The sequence below is a fragment of the Xenopus laevis genome, chromosome 4L, assembly GCF_017654675.1.
Source record: "Xenopus laevis strain J_2021 chromosome 4L, Xenopus_laevis_v10.1, whole genome shotgun sequence".
Classification (NCBI taxonomy): Eukaryota; Metazoa; Chordata; class Amphibia; order Anura; family Pipidae; genus Xenopus; species Xenopus laevis.
Genome location: NC_054377.1, coordinates 7,445,977 through 7,469,846, shown reverse-complemented (window position 1 = coordinate 7,469,846; position 23,870 = coordinate 7,445,977). Strand labels below are relative to the sequence as shown.

At 36.6% G+C, this 23,870-nt stretch overlaps 1 protein-coding gene and 1 long non-coding RNA gene across 2 annotated transcripts in view; one reads left to right on the top strand and one right to left on the bottom strand.

Moving 5' to 3' along the window:
* The window catches only part of LOC108713752 (homeobox protein aristaless-like 4), a 44,527-nt gene extending 30,107 nt beyond the window's left edge, over positions 1–14,420 (bottom strand). Inside the window, exon 1 of the mRNA XM_018257309.2 lies at positions 13,058–14,420. Within this exon, the coding sequence (XP_018112798.1) occupies positions 13,058–13,448 (391 nt within the window). The 5' untranslated portion in view covers positions 13,449–14,420. The remainder of the gene's footprint in view (positions 1–13,057) is intronic.
* Positions 14,421–18,717: 4,297 nt separating this feature from the next.
* LOC121402900 overlaps positions 18,718–23,870 on the top strand; it is a 29,257-nt gene continuing 24,104 nt past the window's right edge. Inside the window, exons 1-2 of the long non-coding RNA XR_005966851.1 lie at positions 18,718–19,188; positions 19,699–19,832. This is a non-coding gene — a long non-coding RNA (uncharacterized LOC121402900). The remainder of the gene's footprint in view (positions 19,189–19,698; positions 19,833–23,870) is intronic.

The window sequence follows — 23,870 nt, the reverse complement described above, 5'->3', positions numbered from 1 at the left end:
TTCTAAGTAAAACAAATGTTTTTGGGAAGCAGAGTAGAACCATGAACATCAAGGCACCGGCTATACTGCAGCTCTTCTGCTGCACTTTATGAGATGTGAAACCCGTACCCTGCTGTGCTCTGCAATCTCCTCGAGGCCCCCGGAGGGCAGGAAAGTGGGTCACATACTTAGAGGGACTTGATGTTATTGCTCACAAAACAGTCGGAATGAAAAAGTCTGTGCACAATGCGATCCTGATGCCATATTTATATGGACCTTGTGTTTGCACATATGGAAAATATCTGGCGCAGCAGCAGCGGCGTATAGTCAGAGAGAGAGAGAGAGATAGTCCGTGGAGCAGGTGGTTCCTAGACCCCAAGGCCTACAGATTAATGTTTATGATCTTCAAATCCTTCCGATTGATGCCAACAATTACATTTACAGGCGTATCATAAAGCACCAATTGATCAGCCTTTAACATGGCTAAGTATCTATATAAACTCCCTGTCGTCCTATGAGCCATAAATCTCACATAGAGATATATTAGAAGAGACAGGCGGGTGACATCTATTACATTCTATTTATCATCCGGCACTGAGACCCCAGGACAGTAAATGTGATGGATACTATGTAAAAAATGACAGTAACTCTGAATTCTTTTCATGGTGTTACATAAAAACTGAGGTTGAAAAAAAACAGGGATGCACCGAATCCACTATTTGGGATTCGTCTGAATCCCCGAATCCTTGGTGAAAGATTCAGATGAATATGCAAATTAGGGGCAGGAAAGGAAAAAGTGACTAAAAGTCACGTGATTTCCCTACCTGCACCTAATTTACATATGCAAATTAGGATTCGGAGTCGGTCCTGGCCAGGCACAAGGATTCGGTCGAATCCTGCTGAAAAAGGCCAAATCCTGGCAGAATCCCGAACCGAATCCTGAATTCGGTGCATCCCTAAAAAAAAACAAGGCACCAATCAGGTTTAGTCTTTTGCTAAAGGAAATTTAGACAGATCACAAAATCACGTCATGTGACTGCTAACCCTACCCCCAAAAATTTAATGAGTATTTTTAAATACAGGTATGGGACCTGTTATCCAGAATGCTCGGGACCTGGGGGTTTTCAGATAATGGATCTTTCCGTAATATGGATCTCCGTACCTTAAGTCTACTAGAAAATCATGCAAGGGTCAAATGGTAAATTTCAATTTGAATTTTCTATTTTTTTGTGTCAAAATTCACACATTCCAATTTTAATCCCCCTATTAGAATGTAAATTCGAGTGTGAGATTCTTTTCCACAGAAACAGTCCTAATCCGAATATTCACCAACTAAAACCTGCCGACTTCATGTACAAGTCAATGGCAGAGGTCAGTTGAACCATTAGCAGATGTTAAAAGCCTTCCTAATATTCAAGTTTTTTTTTGGAGAAAAACTCGATCGGAATGCGATTCTAATTCGATTCGAATTTTCAGAGTTGGAACTATTCGATCTAATATTAGACATTCAAATTTTTTCTTAAATAACCTCCCTGTCAAATTGTGAGTATATATTCGAATTCATTAGACTAAAAAAAAAATTCACATGAATTTGAAATTCGACCTTTGATAAATGGGCCTCTAAATAAACCAAATAGGCTGGTTTTGCTTCCAATAATTATATCTTAGTTGGGATCAAGTACAAACTACTGGTATATTATTACCGAGAAAAAGGAAATCATTTTTAAAAATTCAAATTATTTTGATAAAATTGAGTCTATGGGAGACGGCCTTTCCGTAATTCGGACCTTTCTGGATAACAGATCGTACTGTAATTTTGATCTTCATTTAGGTTCTTTACCAGAAAATCGTGTAAACATTAAATAAACCCAATAGGCTGGTTTTGCCTCCAATAAGGATTAATTATATCTTGGTTGGGATCAAGTACAAGTTAGTGTTTTATTATTAGACAGAAAAAGGAAATTGTTTTTAAAATTTTTAATTATTTGATTAAAATTGAGATCATGGGTTTCCAGATAATGGATTTCCTGAATTTCCAAATATACTCAATAAAACTATAACACGAATAATAACTGTTAATCGTAATACTACAAATATAAATAGATTGTTGATGAAGTGAATACAGTTCAAAGTGCAAAAGAAGAGACTTAGGGGCACATTTACTAAAGGTCGAATTTCGAAGTGGTAAAACTTCGAAATTGGACCATCGAATTGTAGAAAGTTTTTTTTTTGAGGGAATTTAGCCGTTTTCGATCGAATTCAAATCCTTTGAATGGAAAGATTCGAACTATTTAATCGATCGATCCAACGATTTTCAAAATAAAAACTTTGACTTCTAGAAACTTAGCCAAATACTGGCTATGGGTTCTAGGAGGTCCCCATAGGCTAACATACCAATTCGGCAGGTTTAAGGTGGTGAAATTTAGAAAAAAAATGGATTGTTAAGCAACAGCCGAAGTGAATAAAGTTCAAAGTGAGACAAAAGAGACGTATTGGTATAAAAGGCAGAATACAGAATCAAGTGCACGTCTAAATATGTGTGTCATTCCTCCTATACTGAAGCTGAATTGAACCTTTTTTTCTGGAAGTTTTTGTGAATGACAATATATAAAATATATAATACACAAAAGCCATGAATATCTTGTAAATTATATCCTTATAAACGGTGAGTTCTGATGTCATCAGTTATAAACGGTGAGTTCTGATGTCATTTATGTCACATGACTCACTAAAACTTGTGTATTATAATAAATAAAGTACCCCCTGTTGCAAAATATGAGGATATTAGAAGTTACCTTGGAGTTCCATGACCTGTATAAAAACACTCGGCCTTCGACCTCGTACTTTTATATGGTCATGAAACTCCTCGGTAACTTATAATATCCTTATATTTTACAAGAGGGGGTACTTTATTCACTATATATATTCTAGTGAATAAAATACCCCCTATTATAAAATACAAGAATATTATTATAATAATATATTAAGTCACCGAGGAGTTCCATGAAGTTACTTCTTATATCCTCATACTTTATTTATTACAATACATAAGTTTTAGTGAGTCATGTGACAGAAATGACATCCCTACTCTCCGTTTATAACTGATGACATCACTAGTCACCGTTTATAACTGATGACATCAGTATTAACCGTTTATAAGGATATAATTTACAAGATATTCAAGTATTGTAAATGTCAACCCCCCCAGGGGCGTAACTATAGAGGAAGCAGACCCTACGGCTGCAGAGGGGCCCAGGAGGTATAGGGGCCCCAAGAGGCCCTAATTCATATACAATTTCAATAAATATTGGTAAAACAAGTCAACCACTAAACATTTTGGGGTCCTGAATTTTTTTTTCTGTATTATCTAGTTACATCACTGCCCTCCCAGATATAAATCTAAATGTAATTACTAATTATTTTCACAGCTGTGGGGGGTTCAGCGACAGACAACTCATTGGAGCAGCGAAGAGGTTAATTCCCTATACAGTTTTAATGCACGGCTGCAGCCTGAATGGTTTTAGTTATTTGTTCAATGGGGGAAGAGCATCGGCAAATCAAAATAAACTGCAGAACATTCTGAGAGGCTCCTGTGTATGGATCTGTAGTTCTAGCAACATCGTTTAATGCTCAGTCAGCGGGGGCTTTTTGTGTGCTTTGTTCATCTTTATATTCAATTTATTGACCAATTAATGAACTGTAAACTTACATGTGTAAAGTATTTCTAAGAATAATAACACCAATATGCATGTGTACATTTTATAAGGATATTAGAAGTCACTGAGGGGTTGTTCTGTGACCATATAAAGACACAAGGCTGCAGGCTGAGATATACAGGGAACTCTGAGTATCACTCATGTATTATAAGGGATAATGTACCCCCTACTGTAAATGATAAGGATATTAGAAGTCACTGAGGGGTTGTTCTGTGACCATATAAAGGCACAAGGCTGCAGGCTGAGTTATACAGGGAACTCTGAGTATCACTCATGTATTATAAGGGATAATGTACCCCCTACTGTAAATGATAAGGATATTAGAAGTCACTGAGGGGTTGTTCTGTGACCATATAAAGGCACAAGGCTGCAGGCTGAGTTATACAGGGAACTCTGAGTGTCACTCATGTATTATAAGGGATAATGTACCCCCTACTGTAAATGATAAGGATATTAGAAGTCACTGAGGGGTTGTTCTGTGACCATATAAAGACACAAGGCTGAAGGCTGAGTTATACATGGAACTCTGAGTATCACTCATGTATTATAAGGGATAATGTACCCCCTACTGTAAATGATAAGGATATTAGAAGTCACTGAGGGATTCTGTGACCATATAAAGGCACAAGGCTGCAGGCTGAGTTATACAGGGAACTCTGAGTATCACTCATGTATTATAAGGGATAATGTACCCCCTACTGTAAATGATAAGGATATTAGAAGTCACTGAGCGGTTGTTCTGTGACCATATAAAGGCACAAGGCTGCAGGCTGAGTTATACATGGAACTCTGAGTATCACTCATGTATTATAAGGGATAATGTACCCCCTACTGTAAATGATAAGGATATTAGAAGTCACTGAGGGGTTGTTCTGTGACCATATAAAGGCACAAGGCTGCAGGCTGAGTTATACAGGGAACTCTGAGTATCACTCATGTATTATAAGGGATAATGTACCCCCTACTGTAAATGATAAGGATATTAGAAGTCACTGAGGGGTTGTTCTGTGACCAAATAAAGGCACAGTGTGGGAGCTTTTATACAGGGCATGAAACAATGAAACATTAAATACTGTTAACTGCCCATTATCCTTTATAAGACACATTCCAATAGTGCAGTGCAAGGTCTGTCTTATTTACAGTGTTACCCATATCGATTACAAGTGAGTGCTTGGCATGTTGCTAACATACATGTGAAACATTGCTATTTTGATGGAGATTGTGTTACTCTTTAGTGCTGCTGAGTGCTCACTAACACTAATACGACACAAGTGATATTACCCAGTACAAAGTACATTGCGCACTGACTTCATTTGATGGACTTGTGCCTATATTTCAGCCTCACCCTATCTCTATACAGCCTCGTATAATGTAATGGGACAGCCTGCTGACATACACGCCGCTGATTATACTCTTTATTTCTTCTGCAAACTCCGGCCCATCTTGGTGATTATGAACCTTTTCAGCCAACAGGTCTGAGTCACGTCAAGAAAAAGCAAAAATCACGTATCAGTACATGGATCATGAACTAATTCTAGATGTTTTTGGGGACAAAAAATAATGCAAAGGTTTCCATGTTCCAAAAATAGCAAAAATAACAGCTACACATAATATAAATATATTTTACATCTGTATATACCTGTAGCTAGATAGACTCATAGATAAATAGATATATAGATATATAAATGATGGATAGAGAGAAAGTAGTGATGATTAGTGATGATTAGTGATGGGCGAATCTGTCCTGAAAAATTTGCGAAATGCAATGAAGTCAATGGGCATCAAAATAATTTTGACGCAAGCGATAATTTTTATACGCGCGAATATTTTGTCCAAATGCATTAAAGTCAATTTTTTATTTGTTGTGGCGAATTTTCGCTGCAGTTCTGCAAATTTATTCGCGGGCAGCAAAATGCAGAAATTTATTCGCACATCATAGATAGATAATAAATAGATAGGTAGGTAGATATTGATAGATAGTTTAATAGATACTGTACTTGTTTGATCGATAGATAGATAAATAGATAGATAGATAGATAGATAGATAGATAGATAATTGATGGATAGATATATAGATAATAGATAGATAGATAGATAGATAGATAATATATAAAGAAATAATGGATTGATAGATAGATAAATAGATAATAGACAGACAGACAGACAGACAGACAAACACAGACAGACAGACAGACAGACAGACAGATAGATAGATAGATAGATAGATAGATAGATGATAGATAGATAGATAGATAATATATAAAGAAATAATGGATTGATAGATAGATAAATAGATAATAGACAGACAGACAGACAGACAGACACAGACAGACAGACAGATAGATAGATAGATCAATGGATAGATGATTGATAGATAAATGTTTAATAGGCAAAAAGCTCAGTTAATTTAATATGAAATTCATCAAAACTTTGGGGGTTTCTCCATCTTTTCCTAAAAGTTCTAGAATATTTCCACACTCTCTTAAATTGCCCCCCTTTTTTTTATTCTGGAATTAGTGATTTATTTTAAATCGAATTATTTGCAATTTTGTTTAAAAAATCGAATCATTTGTACGATTCTGTTTTCATCCGATTTCTGCAGACTTTGTAGTAACAGATTCATAAAAATCGGAAATTCGATATCATTTATTTTAAAATTCCCGATTCAGCTCTGCTCATTTTTCTTGCCGAGTTTGTGTGTTGAAACTAAGAAAGTTTTAGATTTCACACAAATTGGCAGAATTTCATTGAATCCCTTCGGCAGTTTATTCTCATTGGTGTTGTATACAGTGAAACCTCAATTTCACATCCCCTTATTTTAAATTTTCCCTTTTATATTTATTTTTTTTATTTTTATAATGCACAATATATTTCTCTCATTTTACCTTTTACCAGATTTAATACCATTTTTTTGACCCCCGAAAAAATCTAAAATGGGGGTTCTACTATATTTACTATATGAATATTTTAATATCTGACTTTTGTTTTTCACCAGCTTCTATTGATCTCAATCCCTCCTATTACACTTTCAGATGCCCTCGATTTCTATAAATATTTTACTACAGGTATGGGACCTGTTATCCAGAATGCTGTGGACCTGGGGTTTTCCAGACAACGGATCTTTCCGTAATTTGGATCTTCATACCTTAAGTCTACTAGAAAATCATTTAAATATTAAATAAACCCAATAGGCTGGTTTCGCTTCCAATAAGGATTAATTATATCTTAGTTGGGATCAAGTACAAGCTACTGTTTTATTAATACACAGAAAAAGGAAATCATTTTTAAACATTTGAATTATTTGATTATAATGGAGTCTATGGGAGACAGCCTTTCTGTAATCTGGAGCTTTCTGGATAACGGGTTTCCGGATAATGGATCCCATAACTCTACAAAAATAAAAATGAATTCTTTCTGCCCTTATTTCTAGTGCTATTAAATACCTTTTTTTTTTTGTGTTCTTCCGAGACAACACAGTCTGGGCTAGATCACCGGAGAGTCGTTTGAGGCTCACAGCAAATTTATTTCCCTGATCAACTCATTCTGAATATTTTTGCAAAATATTTTTGTACATTTTTTTTAAAATATTTTTTTTAAGCTCAGGTAAAAGCGAATTCTGCCATCGTCATCATGACCCCACTCGTCAGAACTTTCGCTCCAATTGACATTCTGCAAATAAATTACATTTTTAAAAACGTAAATCGATTTTTAAAGACAAATACTTCATCCATGTTTCGGAATTTTTTATTACCAGTCCCTGCAACATTTAAGCAACGCGCCGGAGGCACAAGGTGCAGCGACAGGGCAGCTCCATTTGGGTGACAATGTCAATCATGGAAGAGAGAGGAAATGCTAAAGGAAAGTGTATAGATAATTACTGTTTGGATTGCATTGACAGCACAGAAAAATGTGTGCTCTGACTATTTCCAAAAATAGAGGAAATTATTCCCGTCAGTGCATGGGCCCCGTTGGCCTGTGAGTGTCTGCTAATGGCGCCTGTGAGACCCGAGCAAAAGCAAACAAACATTTAAAGGGGCAGTTTAGCTAAATAGTAAGAGGAAAAAACAATCACCTTGTGTTTACTCAAGCATGTCAACCCAGCGGCCTCATTATGGGCCCTTCCAAAGACATTAAACTGTCACTGCCTGAACCACAGACAGAATTTACGGCCCCTGCTTAATCCATGCTGCCTAGATATATAATAAACAGTCTATATCTTTTTATATACAGGTAAACCCCTTATCGAGAAAGCTCTGAATTACGGAATGACCGTCTCCAATTGACTCCATTTTATTCAAATTATCCAAACTTTTAAAAACGATTTCCTTTTTCTGTGTAATAATAAAACAGTAGCTTGTACATGACCCAAACTAAGATATAATTAATCCTTATTGGAAGCAAAACCAGTCTATTGGGTTTATTTAATGTTTACATGATTTTCTAGTAGACTTGAGGTATGAAGATCCAAATTATGGAAAGATACGTTATCCGGAAAAACCCCAGGTCCACAGCATGCAGGATAACAGGTCCCATACCTGTATATATATATATATATATATATATATATATATATATATATATATATATATATATATATATATATATATTGCACCCGAGCCTAATGTTTTTAAAAATTAGTGGTGAGCACAACTTTCCCTTGTTTGTTATATATATATATATACACACACACATAAATGCTCGCACTCTGAGTCAGTCTTGATACTTGTGCGGGTCAAATATAATGTTTAAAATTTCCAAAGGACCCGCACTCCAATTTTAGTGAAATATTTAGCTTTTATTCATTCTTGAGCATCCAACGTTTCGGCCCTCATTCGGCCTTTATCATCCACGTTTGGGCCCTTATTTGGCATTTATCAAGGATGATAAAGCCCGAATGAATAAAGCTAAAAAATTTCACTAAAATTGGAGTGCGGGTCCTTTGGAAATGTTTTATATATATATATATATTTAGAATTGTAGAAAGGACCAGCACTCCGTTTTCCAAAGAATTCAATAATTTATTTAAATCTCACAGTGTCTCCAACGTTTCGGCCCACTTTGGGGCCTTTATCAAGGATGGGCCGAGTGGGCCGAAACGTCTGCAATTTCGTTATATATATATATATATATATATATATATATATATATATATATATATATATATATATATATATATATATATATATATATATATATATATATATAGAATCCGTGAAGAGCCGGCACAACTCGTAATCTGCTGTGTTATTTGCCTGGGTGCTATCAGCAAAAAAGCATCATGAATATCCAGAACCAAATTGAGCACTCTCAGGTCTTATTAGTCCAATAAAAGTGTTTTTATTTAACAAACAGAAGCTGACGTTTCGGCTAGCACTCTAGCCTTTCTCACTTTGAGAAAGGCTAGAGTGCTAGCCGAAACGTCAGCTTCTGTTTGGTTCTGGATATATATATATATATATATATATATATATATATATATATATATATATATATATATATATATATATATATATTTATACAATTATTACCCCCCCCAGAGACATACAAGCACATATATCATTTCTAATTGCTCCTTTCTCTCCCTTTCTTTCTGCGTCTGTTCCCCATCAGGAATCATGGAAGCAGACAAACATACACAACAATGCACGCACATGCACAGACACACACAAACATATACAAACATATTAAGGCCTTATTGACACTGCCGACTCCTGAGGCAACCAGAAATGTTATAAGACGGACGGACAGACCGGCCGCATTGTATTTAGTGGCGAGGATCCTCCCTGCTCATTTCAGTGACTACAGATTAAAAGGCAGGGGTGGGATAAGCAACTAACTAACTAACTAACTAACTAACTAACTAACTGCCGGGAGAGCAAGCAAATGCCGTATTCAAAGAGCTGACTGTTCATGGCAAAGCGGGGGCACCCCCTAAAACTGTATTGCCATTACTATGTAAAATGTTCAGGTATTAATAATCGAAGGGGAGTTCCATGTCCTAATAAAGGAATTACGGGATCCTTTTTTACAGGTCACAGAACCATGAGAAGTGACTTCTAATATCCTTATATTTTACAACAGGGGGTACATTTATAATACACAAAATGACATCACTAAGGGCAGATTATAATTGATGACTTCACTAAGCACTGTTTGTAAGGATATATTTTACAGAGATTCCTTGGCTATTGTGTATATATATATATATATGTGTATGTACATTATTGTCCTTGGGAACTTTAAGCTTCTATCAACCACAGGTTCCTCCATACGTATAGCAGAGAAAGCATGATGTATAATCAAGTATATATATATATATATATATATATATATCTATGAGCTCGGCACTGGGGAAGACATGCATGTGACTCTGTAATAAAAGGAACGGCAGGAGGGATTCCACTCCCAAGACAAACAGATAAGTCCGTGCCAGTAGTACGGGAAGCCTTGATGTGGGTTTGTTCAGCGCAACCCCAGTGCTTGGTTAATAATATTTAACCTGCTTTAAATAAGTTCATCATCACAGATCATTTATGGAGTAAATACAGAATGAATCTTCTATATTGTGATTGTATCTTAGTCTTCTTATTAGTATCTATAATCATTTTTGTCTATATCTATCTATCTATCTATCTATCTATCTATCTATCTATCTATTTATCTATCTACCTATCTATTTATGATTATCCATCTCAATCGACTAATTGCTATCTGTCCCTATATTTCTTTCTTTCTTTCTTTCTTTCTTTCTTTCTTTCTTTCTTTCTTTCTTTCTTTCTTTCTTTTTTCTTTCTTTCTTTCTTTCTTTCTTTCTTTCTTTCTTTCTTTCTTTCTTTCTTTCTCTCTTTTCTTTTTTTCCATTTATTCATAACATGCCAATATATACCACTGTACATAAAAGTATATAACTTACAACAAACTGATATACCAGGTATTCATGTATAAATCATTATCAACCATATATTTTCTGTCTGATCTATCTATCTATCTATCTATCTATCTATCTATCTATCTATCTCTTTAGCTATCTATATTTTTTATTTCTTCAATAATATATATACCGATATATCTATTATCAATATCTAGCTATCTCTTTAGCTACCTATATTTTCTTTCTTTCTTTCTTTCTTTCTTTCTTTCTTTCTTTCTTTCTTTCTTTCTTTCTTTCTTTCTTTCTTTCTTTTTCTTTCTTTCTTTTCCAATAAAATCTATCTATCTATCTATCTCTTTAGCTATCTATATTTTTTATTTCTTCAATAATATATATATATATATATATATTATCAATATCTAGTTATCTCTTTAGCTACCTATATTTTCTTTCTTTCTTTCTTTTTTCTATCGTTCTTTTCCAATAATATCTATCTATCTATCTATCTATCTATCTATCTATCTATCTATCTATCTATCATCATCATCATCATCATCTATCTCTTTAGCTATCTATATTCTTTCTTTCTTTAATAATAAATATCTATTATATCTATCTGTCTATCTATCTATCTATCTATCTATCTATCTATCTATCTATCTATCTATCTGTCATCTATCTATCTACAGTATCTATATATTTATCTATATATTTATGATTATCTATCTTATCTATCGACTAATTTCTATATGTCCCTATATTTCTTTCTTTCTTTCTTTCTTTCTTTCTTTCTTTCTTTCTTTCTTTCTTTCTTTCTTTCTTTCTTTCTTTCTTTCTTTCTTTCTTTCTTTCTTTCTTTCTTTCTTCTCCAATAATACCTACCTATCTATCTATCTATCTATCTATCTATCTATCTATCTATCTATCTATCTATCATCTATCTATCTATCTATCTATCTATCTATCTATCTATCTATCTATCATCTATCTATCTATCTTTCTATCTATCTATCTATCTATCTATCTATCTATCTATCTATCTATCTATCTATCTATCTATCATCTATCTATCTATCTATCTATCTATCTATCTATCTATCTATCTATCTAACAAGTACAGTTTCTATTAATCTATGTCTGTTGGTCTGTTTATATAACTAGCAGGCAACAAGTAGACACGTTTTCACTTTACTCAGTGCCCAGATGATAAAAAATTCAAACAAACTTTAAATAAATTTTTCTACGCTCTGTATTCATGGAGTTTATTACACAAGACATTCCTAATGCCATGAGTGTGTGTGTATCTATATAAGAAGAGTTAGGAAACTGTCATGTTTATCTAATTATTTTCATTTTTAACCAAGCTTGTAAATTCCCCCCAAGCACATGGATCCCATCTGTGTAACTGTCAGGGGAAATCTATGAAATTTCTGGGAACAAAAAAAAATAAAACAGTGTTTTCAAATAATATTATATTGTTCCAGAAAGATTGTTTTCTATTTATAAGAGAACTGAATCTCCTTTGCACTGGGTAAGTGAATAATCCCTGTCTTGTTCCCCCCCATCTCACCCCAACGCAACGGCCCCTAGTGCGAAACGCGTAAAATAAAATGTAATCTCATTAAATTTAAGGGCAGAGTGCGTGCTTCTGTAAATGTGACTGATCCCGGATAAAAGGCCGTAAAATAGATCAACGGGTAAAATTAGCAGTCTGGGTAATTCCCTCCATTTGGGGCTGGGGTTGTATTTTATTAAATACAGGTATGTTACACATTGTGCCGCACAATAGGTCACTCTCCCAGAATAAATGGGATTATTATTGTCAATTCATTATTATTAACCTAATTCTATTCTGTCTTTGGGTGGCAGTTGGAGCTTTCCATCGGCTATTCTGACAGTTTCAATGTCAATTTCTGAATGTGCCAATAAAAATGGTTACTGCTGAGTATTTTTAAAAATTACAATTGTGAAATGGGAAATTTCTGACTTTTTATGTTTGAAAAGCCTGGTGAATATACCGAGGAATATTTTACATATATCTTTGTACTCATTTTTATTTTCAGCCAGGATGGGGGATAAATACGATTTTATGTAATCAATAACAGATATAACAGGGTGTAAATATTATAAAGGCAAAGCTGTCCATAAAACGCTGGTATGCGACTCTGCTGCTTCCAGGACTTGGGTGTGGGAAGATAATAACATGCACATTTTGGGGTTTTTTCGGATTAAAAAAAAAGTAAACTTTCATACTGAAATTAAATTACAAAAAAAGGGGGAATTTTCTATCATTAGATTTTTTTAGGGGATGGATTTTATATTTAAAAAATTTAATTTTGAGACCCCAGAGTTTAATTGGAAACAGAAAGCGGTGGAAGGACGAGTGAGGAATGGATGGGAAGCTCTATGGGTGCAACTGAACGTAGTGGAATACTCAAGCTCAGGGTATCGGTGGGTACAGACAGGGTGATAGAGGTATAACTGGACTTACCGTAGCAGGGTATCAGGGGGTCGCCGGGGCTGTCCTGTAGTTTCAGGCTGTCTGATGGGGATTTACAAGGGGTGCTCTGCATGTAGAGGTGAGTCGGCTGCTGGTGCTGATGGGATGGGTGATGTGCCTGGTACTTGGAGAAGGAGCCTTGTTGCTCTCCTGTGCTGCTCTGGCCACTGGCATCCAGTGATTGGCACTCCTGCTGGAAAGAGCCCCTGGACTTGTCTCCAAAGCCTTGTCCTTTACTGGCCAGGAAAACTGGGCTAAACTTATCACTGGGCTGAAATGCCCTAAAAGGAGAAGTCTGTAGCTCCCTGCCCTGCGGAGTCGGGCTATAGTAACAATCCATGGCAGGGGGATCACAATAAGACACACAGGGATCAGCATTCATTCCTAAAATAAAAGGCCCAAATGTCCTTAATTTTTTGGAGGGGCACCAACGCACCAGGAGCCTTTCCCCCAATTCCCTCCCCCTCTTTCTCAAATTCACTCAGTCACTTCCCTGTCTCTGCTCTTATTTGTCTGATTCTGCTCTCTACCCCTCCGTCTCCCCTGTCTGCAAATTCTCTCTCTCTCTTCACTGTCACTAAGTTTTGCACTCTACTGCCTACTGACTTGTCTCTTGTCTGTAAGCTTGCACTCTACTGCCTGCTGACTTGTGTTTTGTCTATTAGTTTGCACTCTACTGCCTGCTGACTTGTCTCATGTCTGTAATCTTGCACTCTACTGCCTGCTGACTTGTCTCTTGCCTGTAATCGTGCACTCTACTGCCTGATGACTTGTCTCTTGTCTGTAAGCTTACACTCTACTGCCTAATGAGTTGTCTCTTGTCTGTAAGCTTACACTCTACTGCCTAATGAGTTGTCTCTTGTTTGTAAGCTTGCACTCTACTGCCTGCTGACTCTCCTTCCTATGTCTGTAAGCTTGCACTCTATTGCTTGCTAGCTTGTCTCCTATCTCTCAGCTTGCACTCTCCAACAAACTTGCACTCTCCGAGCTGTACAAACACTCTCTTACATAAAAGTGGGCAATTTCTTATCTCTAATCTTAACCTTCTCTTTTTGCCTGTCTGTAACCCACCCTCCCCTCTATTGTCTGTATACTGTACTTTGTGGCATGTAAGCTTGCACTCTCATCTCAGTATACTTGCACTTTCTTGTTTTCTCCTCTTCTCTGTCTTCAAATCTCTCCCAAACCCCACACTGCAGCCTTCTACCCCCTCTCCCAATCGCACAGCTTCTCTCCCACTCCAGAAGAGCCCCAGGCAGGCTCCCAGCGCGGGGCTAAATCCTCAGTAGTAGTTCCGAGTCGGAGAGGCGCAGGATGCGCGCAGCCAGTTGTGATGCGCCCGGTATGGCGCGGATCCTCCTCACTCTCATTAATAGGAGGGAGGTGACACGCAGGGTCGGGGGTGGGAGTACTTGGGCCACAGGACTTTCTCTATGGACAACAAGAAATCGATTTCAGCTCAAAAAGAAGAAACAAACACATGACATTAATGTAATTAGGATGTGAATGCGCCTCTGTCTGCGCTGCGCTGGGGTCGGACACGCTGGATTGGGAGTCGGGGGTCCCTGAGGTTTGGGTTGTTGCTGGGGAGCTGCTTGTGCCCAGCTGGAGAAATGGGGTCGGGGATTTGTACTGTATTCCTTGGCAGGATTATTACTATAATACAGCAGATTTATTATATAGAAGGATCTCTCCATCTGATATACATTGCTCCATATGTATTTATATCTGTGTATTTATGTCTCTATGTATTTATATCTCTATGTATTTATATCCTCCTGCTTTACTTTCCATATCTGCAGGATTGTGGGCTCCTTATTTAAAGTGCTGGTTCACCTTTAAGTCAACCTTTTGTAAACTACAGAATGACTAATTCTAAGCAACTTTTCCATTGTCCTTCATTATTTATTTATTTATTTATTTTTTTAATATTTGCCTTCTTCTTCTTCTGACTCTTTCCAGCTTTCTAAAAAAAACAATTGCTCTGCAAAGCTACAAATGTTTAGTTATTGCTACTTTTTATTACTCCTCTTTCTATTCAGGCCTCTCCTATTCATATTCCAGTCTCTTATTCAAATCAATGCATGGTTGCTAGGGTAATTTGGACCCTAGCAACCAGACGGCAGAAATTGCAAACTGGAGAGCTGCTGAACAAAAAGTTACTCAAAAATGACAAATGATAAAAAAATTACTCAAAAATGACAAACGATAAAAAAATTACTCAAAAATGACAAATGATAAAAAAATTACTCAAAAATGACAAATGATAAAAAACCATTGCAGATTTTCCCAGAATATCAGTCTCTGGCTAAGGGTAAGGCCACACTGGGTGTTTCTGGGAGATTTGGTCACCTGGCGACTAATCGACTCGTCTTTGCGGCGACCAATCTCCCCAAATGCCTTCCCTCACTTTGCGCCGGCTAAAATGAAAAAAAAACGCTGATGCTAATCACACGCGGCGATTCATTTTCCGAAGTCGCCCGAAGTTTCCTTGTGAGTTAATATAAAGGTGAACAACTCATTTGACACTGATAGTTTTTAATTTAGAACCTTTTTTTATACATGGAAAGGTTCTGGGGGAGCTTATAATTAAACTCTTATATACAGCTGCAGAATAGAAGGCTACAGAAGGGATGCAGCTGCAGGATATAGGGGTTCTGGGGTTCCCCATTCCATATATATGTGTGTGTGTATATATAATAGTGATGGGCGAATCTGTGCAGTTTCGCGTTGCTGAAAAATTTGCGAATTTACAGCGAAATTCGTGATATGTAAAATATCTTGCGCAACGTATTGAAGTCAATGGGTATCAAAATGATTAAATTTGCGTAAATTTTTTTCTGACGGGTCAGGTTTTTTGACGGCGAATTGTCGCAGCAGTTTTGCAAATTAATTTGCTTCTGGCGAACCGCAAATTTGTGTTTGTTATTCGCCCATCACTATATATATATATATATATATATATAGATATATATATCTATATATATATATATATATATATATAGATATATATATAGATATATATATAGATATCTGAAGAATTGTAGGGTTTATACTTTATACAACTGCAGGCTGATGGGGTTCAGGAGTCCCCAGTTCTTATATGCAGCTGCAGGATAGTGAGGGATCTGCCGATTTACAGCTGTTGGATCTGGGATTTAAAGGATGGGGGTGATGTTGGATCAGCCCCGCAGCATCCAATACATAGTGGCAGAATAGTGGGGTTCTAATGTCATTCTTTCCTTTATACAGCTGTACAGGAGTTCATGGTAACAACAACAACAATAATAATTATAATAATAATAAGTCTGTGCCATTCCTGGTATCAGGGAATTGTATTAGTTAAAGCTGTTGGTCTATTGTTCCTTTGACAGAAGCTCTGGAACCAGAACAAGAAGAATAGATCTGACATTAGGGATGGGCGAATTTTTTCACCTTGTTTCGCCGCAGAATTGACACCCATAGACTTGTATGGCTGCATGCGTCAAAAAAAAAAAAATTTTTGGCGAAACGGGTCAAATTTGCCCATCCCTATCTGACATTTCTTTGTTGGATGCCCTATGCATGTCTGCACTATCCTAATTTCACTGATTGAGGTTTTGCCAGAAATTAAAAAAGATTAAAAAAAATTATATATATATATATATATCTGTCATTTTATCTCTCTCTGTTCTGCAGAACAGGAAGCTAGTGATGGTCCCCTGTAGTAAGGCTCACATAAAGCCCAGCAATAAATTATAATGATGGAACAGTAAAAGAAGACTGCTCCTGCTCAGCTAGTTTAACCCAGTGGAGAGAAAGTAATTATTTGCCATACTAGAGATAGTTCCAGTGTCTCATTGCGCCCCCTAGTTCTCTAACATACATTACAAAAATACTTAATAAAAGATGCACAGGAACTAACCAATCAGAAAGCAGCCTGCCAGCACTATGTCAAGAACTTGCTGCTATTTAACAGACACAGTTGTGACACTGGAATCACATCAGGGGGAGGACAGACTGCTGTTTAGTTGTTCTGTGATAGAGAAATTGGGTTTAAAGCTTTGGGCTCCACTTGCAGGAACACAGAACATTGAGCCAGATTCACACAGATCAGCTGGGATTGCACTGGATGATTCCTTTGCATTTTAATGGAGTCATGTGTCCTGGAGAGCTAGGGAATCGTTTTATTATTTAATATTGCTTTACGCATACAACACTGATGTTGCTGGACTACAACTCCCGGCATGCTTTAGCCACTCATACAGTGATGCTGTGTGCTGGGTTTAGTAGCAAAGAATAAAATGATGAGATTCCTAACGCAAGCATGAGTAATGAACTGTTTCCACTGCAGAGCTTACACTCTAATTACAGTTGTTTCTGCATTGGCATTGGCTGGTATCGTATAAACATTCATTCGAAAATATCTGGTTTTGAAGGTAATAGAATAGGTAACTGCTATCAAGTATTGTGATCTCTGGTTCTGACTCCTGAAAAGTGATAAATTCGCCTGGCATGAATTCGCTGTGAATTTCCACGTTTCGCAGACGGCGAATAAATTCGCAAATCTCCCGCAAGAATTTGCCGGCATCAATTTCCGATTTTCACGATTTTCCGTGAACATGTCAGAATTTCACAATTTTTTCGTGAAAATGTCCGAATTTCACGTTTTTATGTGAAACTTTCCGTTTTTGCAAATTTTTTGATGTTTCGCAAATTTTGTGGGAAATTCACGAATTTTTTGACCATCGCTACTCCTGAACAAATGTAGCAGATGTTATTCCTCCTCCAGATCAGTTGGCTCCTGCTACATTGTTTCAGTAGTAAGAACCAGCAGAGCAGGGATTATAAACAAACAGATGGCGGATAATAGATCCAGTAGAGGCAGCACAATGCCTAAAGTACACAATCCATAAGGATAAGGGCAGTGGCACAAGGGGAGATTAGTCGCCCGTGATTTATAAAAGAGAGATTTGGCGACGAATTGTTCGGTTTGTCTTCCAAATGAGAATAATGTAAATCACCAGCGTCAAAACATATGAGGCTACTTTTAATCGTTTCAAAACGCACAGAGACCCTTTTCTGAGCGACTTCACTGAAATATCAATTCTATTACCAAATATTGAAATCTACCAAAGTAAAACACACGGGGAGATTAGTAGCCACAATTGTAAGTACATTTACCACATTGACACTATGGGGCCGATTCACTAAATTCGAGTGAAGGATTCGAAGTAAAAAAACTTCGAATTTCGAAGTATTTTTTGGGCTACTTCGACCATCGAATGGGCTACTTCGACCTTCGACTACGACTACAACTACGAATCGAAGGATTCAAACTAAAAATCGTTCGACTATTCGACCATTCGATAGTCGAAGTACTGTCTCTTTAAAAAAATCTTCGACCCCCTACTTCGGCAGCTAAAAGCTACCGAAGTCAATGTTAGCCTATGGGGAAGGTCCCCATAGGCTTGGCTAACTTTTTTTGATCGAAGGATATTCCTTCGATCATTGGATTTAAATCCTTCGAATCGTTCGATCGTACGATCGTAGCATTTGCGCTAAATCCTTCGACTTCGATATTCGAAGTCGAAGGATTTCAATTCCTATTTGAATATCGATATTCGACCCATAGTGAATCAGCCCCTATACGTCATTTCCTGGGCGGCAGGTTTTGAATTGTTCTGTTCCCGCGTCTTGGCGTCCATTCACCATTCACGCCGAGGAAACCACTCATATGAAAACACGCCAAGGAAATCGCGCCAGAGAAAACAAAATTTCGAATAAACTGCCATTTCGACTTATTGATCTTGTGAGAGGAGAAAAGTAGCGCGTGGCATCATGGGTAGTAAATCGCTTGGGAGCTGAAATCGCATGAAATCTTTGCTTCGCTATAGACGCACGAGTTGTTGCCGAAACGCAAAAAAAAAACGCGGGCGACTAATCTCACCGTCGTCTGCCCTAAAACCCTGGGCTGAGAATCTGCACCAAACAATGTGGCCGACAGCATAAAATAAAGTGACATAGCCAAGCGGGTTTGCTGCAACTTATTGACTTTATATGAATTCACCTGGAAGGGTGATATATAAAAGGGAATGTAAACCCCAAAATAAAATATTTTGCACTTGGAAGAAAATGTCATTGTAAGCGACTTTCCATTACACATTTCTCTGGGTTGGCGCTCTATTAATAAATAATAATAACAAATGTAATTGCTATTGGAAGTGGTATTATCTGTCTGTCCCTGGCTGCACTGCTGGTTCTGTCTCATGACATAGAAATATGTATTGTTGGCTTCAGAGAAGAAACTCATTTATCATTCTGGTTTACAGAGCAGAAATATCTTCTTTGCCCCCAAATGCAGGTATCCCACCTGACACCCATGAAAAGACTTATTAACTCCTTCCATTCCCCCATGCCTTGCCTATTAGAGACAATTACCCCTCCAAAACCCCCTGATCCCTCAGAATTTACATTTTACCCATTTTCCTCCCAATCCATGAGTAAAGACATTTACCTCCTTTGCCCCCAATCCCCCAGAAGAGGCACTTGCCCCCTCTGCCCCCCAGTAAGGAAGAGCTTGCAGCCTGTATCCCTTCTTATCCCTTTACTGCCTCTTAATTCTTTCCTCATTTTCTCTCTCTCCTTCTCAGGATTTAATAAAAAACAAAATCAGATGGGGTTTCCCTTCTGCCAGAGCTGCTGTGGGATTGGGATGGGGATCCTCCGAGACTCCTTGCCTGGAGCACAGACTGTACCCCTGTCCTGGGGCACCCAGATACCTTAGGTAGGTGAGACCATTCCTTTGTTTGACCCCAGGCCTGGGCACCCCACCTGTGTGTGTGTGTGTGTGTGTTGGGGGGGGGCATGAGTTATATAGGCATGAAGCAACCCTATTATTAGTTACAAATCAGTCTCTTTTTCTCCTTCTCTCTCTTTTCTTTCTCATATCTCTTACACTTGTTTTATTCCCATCTCTCTCTCTTTCTCTCTCTCTCTTCTCTGTCTCTGTGAAACAGCAGCACCCTGTAGCAAAGTACCTGTCACTGGGGTTACTTATGGATCTTCTATCAAAAGGGGTTCCTGCTCTGCACATCATTTATTATTATTATTATTATTATTATTACTACTATTATTATTAATAATAATAATAATAATAATAAGAACAATAACAACAACAATGATAATAATAATAATAATAATAATAATAGTATTATTATTAGTAGTAGTACTATTTGTATTTTTATTATTAGTATTATTATTATTAGTTGTATTATACAGTGCTACGCAATATGTTGGCGCTATATAAATATATGTTAATAATTATTCAGAAAAGTGAGTGTACAAGAATAAGGCACTACAGCATAACTGCATAACTGCTCAAAAGTGTTTAATTGTAGTGCCTTATTCTTGTACACTCACTTTTTTGGATTATATACTGTATGCACCCTAAGGCCGAGGTGTAATACAAGAATAGTGGCCAAAGATTCACCAAACTGCTAAGCTTTAGGACTCCCAGCATTTCCTTTTTTTTTTGTTTAGTATTTGTATTATTACTGTTGTCATTATTATTATTTTTCGTATTGCTACTATTAATAATAGTAATACTAATAATAATAACAACAACAATAACAATAATTATAACAACAACAACAATAATAATAATAATAATAATAATAATAATAATAATAATAATAATAATAATAATAATAATAATAATTATTATTATTATAATAATAATATTAATTATTATTATAACAACAATACTAATAATGATAATAATAACAATAATAAAATTATAACAACAAGAATACTAATAATGATAATAATAATAATAATAATCATATCCCCGCAGCTTGTCTATGTACCAGAGAGGAGTCGCTATTTTGTCGCACATGTGCCACTATAGTGTGTGTGTGTCTGGCCTTTGTACAGCAGCTCTTGGATTAAGTTGTCTTTGTGTTTGTTTCTGCTTTTTCCCCCCTATACCTTTCTGTTTGTATATTATTAAATATATATGTTTGTGTAAGAGTTTGTGTGTGTGTGTGTTTATTATTTGTGTGGGTTTCTGTTGGTGTCTTTGTGGCATGTTTGCGGTTATTATTGTTTTTTGTATTCGTTCATGGGTTTTTGTAAGTGTGTGTTGGTTATATTATTATTATTATGATTATTATGTTTGTTGTGGGTAGGGTTTTACTGTATGAAACTGTAAGAGTCGGCGACTCCTTCCATGTGTATCTCCCACTCTGTGCCTGTGATTATCTCTTTTTCTATAAATATATATATATATGCGCTTAGCTGTGCTTTATATTATTGTCTATTTGTTTTATATGTATATGTCTATACGTGTATTTATATATTGGGTGTTTTAGTGCCACCCAGAATCATTTATATAGTCTGCGCGACAAAGTCATATTTAAAGAAATCGCAGGGTCTTTATTGCAATTTCCTGTGCAAGTCGCACGGCAGCGATCTGTAGGGAATATTCCGTTGTGTTCGCCCCCATAGGAATCCGTTTGTAGCTTTTTATTCCGTTCTGTGCTTCTCTCTCAGTTCGCGAATCGCGATTCGTTGGGAATCTGTTCTGCGCTTCTGCGAATATTCTTTGCGCTGTACCGATTCTCTGTCCTTGGGTCGCGCTCGGAATCTGTCGAATTTAATTGTACGATCGCGATAAATTCTTTGCTCGCCGCTTGTGCGTAATAATCCCCCAAAGTCCCAATTTTCCAATCGGAATCAAATACAAATTATATATTTCCATTGCGGGGAACGTGTCCCAGACGGAGAGTTTGGGCAGCAAATAAACAGATGGGAAAGTCTGAAGAAACAGAACCAGAGATTTGCGGCTGATGAACATTCAATTAAAAACCCCAGTGTCTGTCTAACTACAAATCTCTGTGCCATGAAAATATTATTCCCTCAACCAGAACCAGATCCTTTTCTTTTTATGGTTTGTAGGAAAATGCTAAAGTCTTATTCATTCTACTCATTAAACTCTCTATTGATGTTATAAAGTCTGGGATAGGAATTAAAACGTAATCAGATTATAAATCAGAAATGATAATCAAACAAAAGGAATTTACGGAAACGACGAATATTAGCAGCCGCTCCCCAAATCTTTCTCTGTTCTGTACAATTCTGCATTTTACCTTTGACTTTATTGTCGCATTCAGCGCTCAACCCTTCAGCGTGAGAAGAATTCATTATCATTACTAATGGTGCGAATACAATTTGTATTGTTTCATCCGTAATATTCGTGGGACAAATAGCAAGTTAATCGATATCACTATATAATAATATCCAGATAACAATAACTGGAAATATTCTGCACCTTAATGACTGAATGTATAATTAGTATAATTAAATATATATCTACATCTATCATCCATCTCTCTCTCTCTATATATTGTTATTTATTACTGTATATCCATCTCTCTTTGTTCATTTCTCTTTATTTCTATCTCTCTTTCTCTCTCTCTCTCTCTCTCTCTCTCTCTCTCTCTCTCTCTATCTATTATCTATCTATCTATCTATCTATCTATCATCTATCTATCTGTCTGTCTGTCTGTCTGTCTGTCTGTCTGTCTGTCTGTCTATCTATCTATCTATCTATCTATCTATCTATCTATCTATCTATCATTTATCATCTCTCTCTCTCTCTCTCTCTCTCTCTCTCTCTCTCTCTCTCCCTCTCTCTCTCTCTCTCCCTCTCTCTCTCTCTCTCTCTCTCTCTCTCTCTCTCTCTCTCTGTCTGTCTATATATCTCTGTCTATATATCTCTGTCTGTCTGTCTATTATCTATCTATCTATCTATCTATCTATCTATCTATCTATCTATCTATCTATCTATCTATCTATCTATCTATCTTTTATCTCTCTCTCTCTCTCTCTCTCTCTCTCTCTGTCTATATATCTCTGTCTGTCTGTCTATTATCTATCTATCTATCTATCTATCTATCTATCTATCTATCTATCTATCTATCTATCTATCTTTTATCTCTCTCTCTCTCTCTCTCTCTCTCTCTCTGTCTATATATCTCTGTCTGTCTACTATCTATCTATCTATCTATCTATCTATCTATCTTTTATCTCTCTCTCTCTCTCTCTCTCTCTCTCTCTCTCTCTCTCTCTCTCTCTCTCTCTCTCTCTCTCTCTCTCTCTCTGTCTATATATCTCTGTCTGTCTATTATCTATCTATCTATCTATCTATCTATCTATCTATCTATCTATCTATCTATCTATCTTTTATCTCTCTCCCTCTCTCTCTCTCTCTCTCTCTCTCTCTCTCTCTCTCTCTCTCTCTCTCTCTCTCTCTCTCTCTCTCTCTCTCTCTCTCTACCTTCTGTTCCACATCTGGCCTGTAAACTGCTATTTGGTTGCTAGTATCCTGCACCCTGGGAACTATAAAATGTTTTGAATATAAATACAATCACAGCATTTTATTAACTGTTTTACCCCTTCCTTTTGTTCATGCAAACATGCCAATGACCCTAAAGGCAAAGCAAACATGTATTAGAATAATAACCCCCTACATGGTGTTCAAATGTGTTTTTAGAGTGAAGTTCTCCTTTAAACCGATGTTTATATAAGATAAATGTGTTCTATAGGAAGAAGCAGGAATCTCAGTGTGCTGGGAGGGACAGGATTTGCACCCACATACGTCTGTCTGTGACATACTCTTGGCCCTTCTTCCTCCATGAGACAAAATCACATTTTATTTGTATTATTATTATTGGCAGGTATTTATAAAGTGCCAGCATATTCTGCAGTGCTATAATAGAAGGCTTTATACATAATACATAGATTATACACAAATACTGGTCGT